The sequence below is a fragment of the Anguilla anguilla genome, chromosome 11, assembly GCF_013347855.1.
Source record: "Anguilla anguilla isolate fAngAng1 chromosome 11, fAngAng1.pri, whole genome shotgun sequence".
In the NCBI taxonomy this organism is placed as follows: domain Eukaryota; kingdom Metazoa; phylum Chordata; class Actinopteri; order Anguilliformes; family Anguillidae; genus Anguilla; species Anguilla anguilla.
Window position 1 is genome coordinate 28,416,921 of NC_049211.1, and position 11,627 is coordinate 28,428,547.

The following is an 11,627-nucleotide window of genomic DNA, read 5'->3' on the forward strand; positions in this document are numbered from 1 at the left end:
TAAAAAGAACATGTCTACCTCCAAGGCTGGGCATTAGAGATGCTGAAAGTTACAAGACCAGACCTACGTTTGTGCCAGGCTGTAATGCTTAAAGGGAACTGTTCACTCAGTCACAATGTGAGATGTTGACCCTTGATTTCTGGACACGTCATTGTGGTTAGCTTTTCAGCGCAAAATCAAAAATATACTTTGCACATTTCATAAGAAATAGAAATATAGGGAATGTGGCATTGCACTTCATACTTTACGCTAGTTAGCACTTAAAAGCAAAATTAATGGTAGATGGCAAATGTTTTTGTTTATTGTTACTGCAAGATGATATATTGTTTGCAGTTTCACAGGGAAAAACAAATATAGGGGAAAAGGCATTGTTCTGCACATTGTATGCCTTTAAAATAAAAGACCATCTTTTTTTCAGTGAATTTTCTCCATTTTGTAATATCATGAGCATATCGAATCGAGAATCCGTTCTCTTGTATTCAATAAAATCATGAGCTCAGTGTATTGTCACACCCCCAATATATAGAGATGTAACTGTAGTTCCCCTGACACAGTCAGGATTTCATTCCCAAGCATGATGTGTGTAACTACACAGAACATCTGTGCTGTAGCCCCAAAACACAGGTTCACATTGTAACTCCCTGGAATTTTCCAGAAAGATTCCACTGCTGAAGGGAAGACATAATCTGTCCTTACATGCGACTATCACGGGTTACTATGGGGTGCAGATATCAGAGCAGAGTTCTATGTGTGTGTTAGGACCTTAAAACTGCTAGGTGTGCAGCAATAATTGTAAAAGAGGAATGCCAGGTCAAAATATATGCTGTTTATTGTACATTGTGTTCAATAATAGCAATATACAATGGTGCAAAATGTGTGCGTAGTTGGATGGCTATACACATATGATGCACAGGAGACCTTGTTGATAGGTCTCCCCGAACCATTGCACTTTCCCCATGAAATAAAGACCCAGTCATAACAAAACAGTACATCAATGATCCTGCTTTCGCTACTTCTGTAAGCCTAACACCATGTTAGCATTCGTAGCTGAGACATTGACGCCGATTGGTTTTCCAGCAATACCAAACACTATTACACCGTATTATGGAGAACCTAAGGTTTACATGCCATCCAGTATTTTTTCCAGTAGGATGTTTTGCAACTGAGCACTGTCTCTTTATTACACCCTGCTGATTCCCTGGCAGCACAGTTAACAGTCTGTTTTCCTTTGTGGGCCTGATTAGGGGCACACTTCTGTAAACTGCCTTACACTATGGGAATATTTTTTGAAAAAAAAGAAAAAAAAAGAATTCCTTGACAAGGTACTTCTATTTCCATTTTTTAAATCTAATTTAATCATACATTTCAGCACAACACCATGCTTACAAAACAAACTGATAAGCTATTGGCAAACAACAGTCAGTCATCACATTTCTGACCAAATTTAGGTAGTTCATTTACAGCACAACTACTAATATGCACAATAAACTGGACATCACTGCCAAATGATTTTTCCCTGTTAATAATTATGCACACAAACAATGTATGCATGCCATTGAAAACCAAAAACAAACAAGAAAACACTACAGTTTAATTACAGTGGCAAAGTGTGCACGACCAGATGACTTAATAATACCATAGTTTTACTTCTTTTTTCATTTGTTGGTATATGAAGTGATTAATCATTCTACTCAACTAAACAATAAACATACAATTAAATCAAAGAGATACATACCTTATGTATTTTTAAATGTATTTACAAGATTTGTTGTTAACATCAATGTCCCACTCATGACATTAATTACAAAACCTTGAGCTGTTTTCACTGGTCTAACCAATGCAGTGTTACACTTGGAACCTCCTGTGAACCTTAATAAAACCAATGTACAGACTCTTATTAGGAGCTTGGTAGTAAAAATGTTGTGGTTTTAAAACTAAGCTTTGTTTTTAAGATAAAAAAAAGGTAAAGAGAGCCAGGTTTAAAAAAATATTTAAAAAAAGATTTGATTTGATATCTCATGACATTATCTAAAATGACCTTCCAGAACTGGAGACTCTTCCTTGTGACATGTGATAATGGTCTTGAGATTACAAATTCTTTTTACCCCATGAAGTTCTCCTTCCTGTCTACCGTGAGCGCCGATTCTGGGGTGTGACATCTGGAAAGTCGAGTGTACAGGGAGGCTATTTTTACACACCGAAGTGTGACTTTAGAAGCACTTTTGAAGTCAGATCTGAGCCCCACAGAATGTCTTCATTCTTGCCTCCAGAACTGCCTGAGGCCATCACATGATTCATGTTGTTTTTTTTTTAAATACAGCATAGCCTCCTTCCTTCTTTACAGCACATTTTGCTAGTTTTAAATGCCCTGCGTGAGAGGAAAATAATGAGTGTTGATTTTACAAAATGGAGCGTTGACCTAGTTAAAGATGCATCCTGTTTGCGTGTTGTTTCGTGAGTGTAAAATAATAACACGTCAAGTTAAACATTTTAATTCGTCTTCCCGGAGTTGTTAAGGGCTTCAGATTAATTTGTTGTCACAATTCAGCTTATCATTATCTTTATGTCCACGTTGTACACAACAAGGAATGCGCCTCGTTGTTGTGCTTGGTGATTCATCATTTATAATGGCAGTTATCCTTCAGAAATGTCTCTTGAGGATGAGAAGGCAAACTCATATCTAATTTAGCTGAGCAGCAATTCAACTGGGAATCAATTTATTTTAACTGACAAGTATAATCAACTGAAAAAGGGCTGCAATGTCATATGCCTGGGGTATTTCTAAGATGTCTTATCTCCCCTGTAATGTCACATTGAAATGGCTCTGCATAATTATATTTTTGGAGGAGAGCTGCAAAATCTCAATTGTCTCTTCCCTTGTAATGAAAGGGAAGGTCTGTTGTTGAATAGGCAATCCAGATAGCAGCAATCCATAGAAACAAGTAACAACTTTGAAATTATTTACAAAAGTAAACACTGACTTCACTGAAAACAAACACAGCATAATATGTTGAGTCCAACAAAAAAAGTGCTCAAGTCCCATTAAGAATACTGCACTAAAACTGTGTTTCAAAAACTGAAAACACAAAAAAACATGTTGTGTTTTGAGGGCATTCTGTTTGAATAGCCAGCCCCTGAATCAATAAAAATGATTTCTTCCTCTGTTCTCTACAAAATATTATTTTGGCTAGTCATTACTGGTAATATGGAGGGTGAATTTTAATCAGGCTTGATTACTGAAAGAATCAGACAGCATTATTTTTATGATTAATGTAACACATATTGGTAAAGATACTGTGATAGGTATATATTGTGTATATTGTTTGTACAGCTACCAGATGCCGTGCATGAAATAGTGAAAATGATTTTGAAGGTTGCGCTAATGGAGAATCAGAGAAGGTGACATTCATCTTTCTCTTGGCAAATTTTACAAGTTTTAAGTCTTTCTTGTCTGGAAAAAGCGCTCACCGTCAATCAAATTTTTTGTTTGGGACACCAGCAAGCGCGTATGTGGTCTCTCCCAACCGCCAACCCTCCCCCCTGAAAAGGTTCCGTGGCCAGTGGGAGGAGCTTGCTCAGGCGATGCTGAACATGGTCCCCGTTTCCTTGCACTTGTCGGTGAAGCTGACCTTTTTGGCGGCGACGGAGTACCCGCCCATGTCCTCCTGCTCGGTGTCGTCGTGGTCCGGGCTCTCGTGGGAGGAGTCCTTCATGACGCTGTAGTACACCGGCATGTTGTACTTGGCGACCTTCTCGGGGTGCTGCTTCTTGCACTTGCAGAGCTTCTTAAACGCGGCCCGAAACTTCTGGGACATCAGGTTGTAGATGATGGGGTTGATGGCGCTGTTCATGTAGATGCACATGCGGCAGAAGAGCAGGAACCAGGTGTTGAGGTACGGCGGGTCCATGAAGGAGTTGACCACCACCAGCGTCCGGTAGGGCATCCAGAGGAGGGCGAACAGGATCACCACGACCGCTAGCATCTTTGTGACCTGCGGTATTGGGAGAACAAATTAGTTAGCATTGGCGTAGGTACAGATTTTTGTACAGCAATAGCTAACTGAGTCATGTCAATAGGGTAATGGCTTTCAATGGAAAAGAGATATCCAAAGCACATTTTCAGTCCTACAGGAAATTACATCAAGAGGTTTCATAAAACCAGTGAACTATTTTATTAAACTTTTGTCATAGAAAGACTACAATGCTTTGAGGGAAGTGAGTGGTACATTCATTCATTGACTTGAACAGAAAAGGTTCATTTCAAGCGCTGCATCGCAAACTCCCATTTCCTTTATGAAAACTGAAGAATATAAATGCTATATTAGTGTGTTTAAAAATAATCTTCTAGTCTATTATACAGCACTGACACTTACAGTGAGCAGTTCAATTGATGTAACGATTGGAGTGTTCTGTCTTAGACATACTGTCTGCAATCCAGTGACATAGCCAGGGGGGAGGGGTGGCATAAGCTTAATATTTGCTACAGTTGAATGCAAAGAATCTGAAACCCTTCCACCACCACCCAAAAACATGAATATATAAAGAAAATTATTACCAGAAAACTGAAAAAGTAATCTTTCACACACACTCCCTCCAGGCCATTCCACCGTAGCACCTTTTTACCTCTGATAGCATATAATGAGCTGTGAGTAGCGAGATTTACCTCATTAGAATACCGCTTACACAGAAAATATATCTTACTCCATTTTAAAAACATATTACATATATTAAAGGCCTCTGTGTTTTAACATCATCAAGTTCTTTGAATAAAGTGTTCTGAAACGTTACACCTTACACTTGTCGATGTACATACTACACAGAGCAGGCTTTTGGGCATTGCAGGTATTATTACAAAGACCTCAGACCACTAGAAGTAATGGCAGTAAATCTGTACTGCACATCAGTACCATAAGTATGTCTGTTACCCCTGGACATGGCTGTTAACGCGTGACCATTATCTCTCATTCCCCTGAAGGGGCCATCCTCTCAGCCACGTTTCTTCTCTACTCTGGCCCCCCAGTGATGGAATGAGCTCCTTACTCCAGTCAGAGTTACAGTCTATCTTCCCCCGCGGATTGAAAACACATGCACTTACACTGCATCTCGGATCAGCTGACCCCGAGCATTTAATAGCGGTTCATTAGCCCGACCTATGCTATTTCCAATATCAGGTCCTCAATGCTGGTTCATACTTAAAGCACTGCATTCTCAATCTCCCTCTTGCGCTTACTGTCGCATATAACATTATGTCGTAGGTTAATGTACTAACTACTACTCTTGATTATGACACATGGCTTGCGCTGGCTGACCTGTGCTCCTTGATCTTCCATGTATGCACATTTTATGCACTCTTATCTCTGTATTATAATGTCTGCTGAACATAAATGCAATGATGAAAGTCTGCACCAAGCATGCACAACAGCTTTCTCTCTTTCCACCTTTGAGAGACCAGTAGTCTACTACAACCTCAGAGGAATAAGAGGATGATTATATAGCTGGACTTCCACAGAATTCTACCACTGAGTTTATAATCCAATGGTTTGAGGAGAGACGAGCACATTACTGGTTTAGCAAAATGTTTAGCTCATAGCCTTCAACAGGAAGTATATACAACAAAAAGTTTTTTTCCCTCATATAATTAGGATTTATGTCGTTTTTAAATTGTTCACGTTTATTATTTCTTTGACAGTGGAGGCCATTTTAACTTCTATCTTACAAAAGAATAAATTAAGGATTACATGTCAAAGCGGTGAACCTTCTGAAGAAAGCCTGCACATCTTTTATTTGAATCAAGTAATATGAATAATACATTGATTTATTGAATGACTTCTTCTCAAGAGGCAATTAAAATGCCCAATATAATCACTGTAAATTACCCGTAATCATTGTAAATTACCTATAATCAGTGTACAAAAAGTCAGTCATTAGTCATTGTCTATGTGTGTGTTGTGTGTGTGTGTGCAGGCAACTGAACAGTTGATATATATTTTTCTTTCAAGCGAGTGAGATATTTTGATACCTGCTTCCTGGACGTCATGGCTCCCTTGTTCGACTTGCAGGACATCTTGACCGTGCTGCTGGACCGTCCCTGGTGGACGGAGTCGTTCCCGACCCGGTCGCTGGGGTTGGTCGGCAGGGGGCTCATGAACAGGATCCTGGCGATCAGGCCATACAGCACCGTGGCCACGATCAGCGGTATGACGTAAAAGAGCGTGAAGTCCAGGAAGTAAATGGGCATGTAGAGGTTCCTGGAGACGCGGTAGCCGCACTTGACCACCACCCCGTCGGCGAAGACCGTCTCGTTGGTGTTGACCAGAAAGAACCACATGATGCAGTAGAGGGAGGTGAAGACCCAGACGAAGGCGATGATCTTCTTGGCGCGGGACACGGTGCAGATGAACTGGGCTTTGATGGAGTGGCAGATGGCGATGTAGCGCTCGATGGTGAAGGCCGTGATGGAGCAGGAGGACACGTTGATGCCCAGGTACTGCAGGTAGGTGATGCACAGGCAGCCGGCGTAGCCGTAGACCCAGGAGGCCACCACGTCGGAGATGTTGGGCAGCCCGGCGGCCAGCAGGACGATGAGGTCGGCGAAGGCCAGGCTGACCAGGTAGCAGTTGGTGGGCGTCATCATGTGCTTGGTGCGGAGCACCACCAGCACCACCATGATGTTTCCCGCGATCCCGACGCCACATATGAGCAGCGCCAGCAGGATGGTCACCACCTGCACCTGCAGGGGGCTCTGCGGCATGGCGCCCAGCTCCGCCCCCTGCGTGAGGTTCGAGCCCAGCTGGAGGGCGGGGGTGGCGTTCGCCATCCCGGCGGAGAAAGGCGAGTCGTTCGGCGGCGTGGCGACGGGCTCCATTGAGCGAGGCGTCAGTTTTCATCCAGCTGCCGAAAATCCTACAAAGAGAACAATGGAGAAGGTGGGGGATACGTTCAATCTAAACCCAAGAAGAGGACAGATTTCATAAGTCACAAACCCAGTTTTAACCTACGAAGGGAGACAAACGCACTTCCACCAGCTCAGTCATCCCAGTTTGATCGGTCTAATTGTTCCGAGTGGGAACGAGCAGGAGGAGGGTGAGCGCGGGGAGGAAATGAGCGGAGGACGAGGTGAGCCACTCACCATGGCTGAGGCAGGTGTGAGCTTGAGCACGCCGGCGCTGGAGCCGCTCACCGCTGCGCGTGCAGACGGTCCACGGTGTCCGGGGCGCCGGGCGCGCTGGCCGCGTTCCAGAGCCGCGCCGAGCAGCTGCGCACCGCTCCTAATCAGGTGCTCCGCGGAGAGAGGCATGTAGGGGGGAGAAGAAACCGCGAGCCCTCCCCGTGCTTCCCAGCCGTCCAGAGTGAGGAAATGTGTGATGCTCTCTCTCTCTCATACGTACTCCTCCACCCTCCCCCCCTCTCTCTCTCTGTCTGTCTCTGCCTCTCTCTCCTCTTTCTTTTTGCAATCTCCCCCACTTTCCGTTCTCTCTTTCACTCCCCTACCCCACTTCTCTTCCCCAGCCCAACCCACGCTCTCTCTTCCTTTCATCACACGCCTGCTTTTGTTCAGGAACATGGGGGCCCATATGAAACCACGCATGTTGTATATTGACCAGGTAAGTAATCAGTAACGTAGGATCCTGGTTGGAAAGTGTTATCCCCTCCATGGAAAAACAAATGCTGCAATTGCCCAAACGGTTTAGGAAAAAACTTGGAGCCAGACTTTGCTAAAGGATTGAGTGTGCCTTGCCGATGGGTGAGGACGTACTATACTCATTTAACAGCGGGATTAATGTGCTAAACCTGGGAGTTGATTTTGCAAATGGGGTTCATTAAATACTCAGTTTAATTTAATAGCATCAGTTGTGAGCACATGTATCATAACTACAGGGAGATTCTAAAGGCCCGATTTTTCAGTGCAGTACATCTTTGTATAAAATCAGCACCATGTAGCATAATATTACTGCACTTCACTTTCTACCAAATATTTTAAAGCTATAAAGCAGTTCACTGTTAAGTCAGTTCACACACAATAAATTGACCAGTAAAAGGGCTGTGAGCGTCATACTGAACATAGCCGCGAGTTTATAAGATCAGAGATATAAAAATCAGGGGCCATCCCATGTCTTGCATTGTAAGTGATTCATGAATGCGTTTTAAATTGACTCTAAAACCAACTGGCATCCGTTGCCAACATGCAGCAATTGGGCTAATATGTAATTTCTTATAGTTTTTTGTCAGATGTCTTGCTGGCAAATTTTGTACCAGTTATAACTTTGTGCAGGATTGCCAGCTGAGACTCATATAGTGAATTGCAGCAATAAAGCTGAGAAGAAATTAAATCATTCATTACACTCTCTGTATGACAAAGGGACAACGATCCGATTTTAGAGATATTAAAAAAAATAATAATAACCCCCTTTAATTACAGATCATGCAGGGAGATGGGCTGCAGAAGATAGGGGGTTAATGAGCGGATTGGTGCTCTGTTCGCTGAGCTGTGGGAAACCAGCGTACAGCAGCCTCTTTAAAACTCTGCAGGAGCGGCAGGCCATCTCAAAGCAATGATTCGGAATGAGTTTTAATCATGGGAAATTGCCCACATTTAGTTCTGGAATTCTGCATCCATGAACTCCTGCCTGGCCGTACATACTGTTCTCCAACTGCACCTTCCTATCCAAGAATGCACCTTGCCAGGTCCATCCACTCTGACTCTTCCAGAACTTACCTGAACTTTGGCAGATGAGCAGCTTTGGTGGTGACACTGCAATGCGCATGTAGAAAGAACAACTACTTATAACTCACCCTTATAACATCGTGAAAATATGTAATGGCCCTTAGGGAATGAAAATGTGTGATTTTGTTGAGCTCTAATTTTGCGCTACTGAAGTCAGTAGAGTGGCAGTGCCTTATTCTGTCACCAGGGGAGTTCCATCACTTTTGAATTTTCTTCTGCTCGGTCTGTAGGTTACATAGCAAAATTCCCTGTGTTAAATCAACTCTGGCAGTGTTGATTTAGCACTAACGTTAATCAACACTTAAAGGCGATATTTACTCTACTCGAGTTAGAAGTACTCTGCCAGAGTTGACTTTACGCTGCAGATTGTGCTGTGGAAGTCTGCTGGATGCTGGGACTGTGCATGCTACCGTGTGCTCGCCATATGCCACGTCTCTTCAGGACTAGTTCTCGGTCTTGGGGAAAAAGGCTTGCATAAATATACAGTATGTGTGACACATCTGTTGAAACAGAGCAAAGAGACCAGTTTTCCAACCAAGGATACGATTTGCCCTGTTAAATGTGAGCTGGACAGAGAGCATGACAAGGCCAGGATTACACAGCAGCTAATCAGAAAGCAACAGACCCTAGTCACTGGGTGAAAATCCATTTATGGACATCAGTAGTGTTATATTACTTCAGAAGTCATTCTGAGAACCCAAATGCAGAGAGTTCTAACAGACTACAGTGACTATAGTGTGGACTCATATAAGGTCTGTTAGACCTGAATTAACTGATATTTTACTGTGTATTACAATGTGTATTGTGATTAATTTATTGTTGTAGAATTAGCACCTGATTAGATATTTTCCACTTAGTGGAACAAATAAAAATACATTGTGGAAATGTGAATAACCTGCACATCCAGGGATGTTTCCATAAACAGTATGCACTTTTGACTTCAAGGTTATCATCTAAAATGCCTTCAGTATGGTAACTTGAACAAGAATGAATATTCTTTTGAAGATGTAAAAATGTAACCACACACCACTGTAATAGTATTTTAAAAATCATTTGTAAGTAACCAAACACTATCTACTTTGGAAAATGCCTTTTTAACTGTGCCTCTGTTAGTTTGGTCATGAATTTCCACAAATATATTTGTACTGTGTGCTTGGTAGAAACAATTAGTGAAGTTTTATTAACAATAGGTTTGATGTTAATGTTGCAACTCTTCGTTCAACAAAGATCAAATCATATGCTGGTTAGTGAAAACAGAAAGCAGTGAGCTGTAATGATGATATTTTGTGTTTCAGCTCAAATGCTAAACCAAGCAATCCTGAATACCACACACATGTTGTCACTTGTTTTCCCATGGGACCTATAGCTTGGCAGTGGATCCAGAACGAGAGTCACATGGGATTAAGTAGTCATATAAATACTCTCAGAAGCCGTGAGTGAACCCATCAAACTGAAAGCAATAAAAGAAGCAAACTGGGGGAATATCGACCTCCATTTTCAAAACCATAAATACAAAACCAGATTTATTTATTTTTTAAAGTTAGATTATATAACGAAATAATCAGTTAGACCAAGATGTCAAAAGAGTATCGATTTTTAAATAGCACTTGTTTCATGTAATCAGGACTACACAAGGAGAACTCATTTCTTTGTTTCCTCCCAAGTTCCATTCAAATAAAATGCTGTACATTCTATTCTAGGTATTGAGGTGGTAGATGCAGCAGGATGGACAACTGTGACATCAAGGAGATCCAAGCCCTGTGGGTACAGGTGTTTAAAGCTTTCTGATGAAGCAGACACGCTCCCTCTTTATACAGCTAATTTTACCCTAGAAACACTTCTACCAGCAATCACAGACAGGAGTATGACCTTTCAATAGTCTAACGTGATAAGTACAAGCCATCCAAGGTTAACTGGGAATTCATTTGAATTATTAACTGCTTATTAGACTGTAGAGGAATTATACTCTTCCTGTGTTCCTCTACTCCCAATCCTTGTATATATCAGTTATCATCTTATCTCCGATGTTTCCACACTTTGAGAGCCACTTGTGAAGAACTGCCTGGCTGTTTCTGCTAATGGATATGCTGAATGTCATACTTGTCATACTTGTTCCTGGTTATGGTTATACACTTTGTTGTACGTCGCTCTGGATAAGAGCGTCTGCCAAATGCCTGTAATGTAATGTAATGTAATGAAAGTCCTGTTCTGAGGAGCTCTTAGCAAGCCAAACAACTTCAAGACTTCCTGCGGAGATCACTTTTTATCTCAAACTTGCATTAATCATTACGTTATACTGGTAATTGCATTAGCCTAAATATTTATATATACATCATTCATCTGTTGCTGAATGGTATTTTCTACAAGACATGACCTGACAAGAACCACCTCCCCTGGAAAGCTGCCATGGGAGAAAGTGGCTTTAATGATCTTGTAATGGGTGGCGCTATCATGTCATAAGCTCACAGTAACTGTCGGACTTCAACCAATCGAAGTGATTGTGGACAACAGAACATTTTTACTGGCTTATTACACCTGGTGATGAAACCCGCTCCATCCCATTATCAGGGTCATGAAGTTTAACTGTCCTATTAAGGCTAGGAAGTAGGGCACAGTTTTCAAACTTCTGTAAGTAATATGTATAATAAACGGTCAGTTTCAAAAGGCTGGAGGCCATCATGAGGAGTACTGTAGTACACATTTTATTGATCAGCCAAACAGGAGAGAGAACGCTGGAACTGACATGGCTGTTCAAAACAAATACATCTTCTGCTGACCACTGCAGGGAGAACTCCGCAATCGCTAAATTCGGTGTAAGGTCGCCCCTGCTCACAAATGTTGCATTAGTGCGCAAACACACAATAGTGTGCAACACTCTAAAGATACACAGGCATTATACCTG

The 11,627-nt window shown here is 42.0% G+C and overlaps 1 protein-coding gene across 1 annotated transcript; it reads right to left on the bottom strand.

Moving 5' to 3' along the window:
• Window positions 1-811: 811 nt before the first annotated feature.
• On the bottom strand, window positions 812-7,456 carry LOC118207471 (thyrotropin-releasing hormone receptor-like). Its single transcript, XM_035381093.1, has 3 exons — window positions 7,130-7,456; window positions 6,020-6,903; window positions 812-3,992 (listed from the first exon to the last, which is right to left on the bottom strand). The coding sequence occupies exons 2-3, from the start codon at window positions 6,863-6,865 to the stop codon at window positions 3,576-3,578; spliced, it is 1,263 nt and encodes a 420-aa protein (XP_035236984.1). The 5' UTR covers window positions 6,866-6,903; window positions 7,130-7,456; the 3' UTR covers window positions 812-3,575.
• Window positions 7,457-11,627: the final 4,171 nt, after the last annotated feature.

Bases quoted from the DNA above. Each gene is read 5' to 3' on its own strand.
- LOC118207471 (XM_035381093.1), bottom strand. From the start codon at position 6,865: ATGGAGCCCGTCGCCACGCCGCCGAACGACTCGCCTTTCTCCGCCGGG. The intron at 3,993-6,019 runs GTATCAAAATAT...CCAATACCGCAG, and splicing joins CCATGACGTCCAGGAAGCAG to GTCACAAAGATGCTAGCGGT.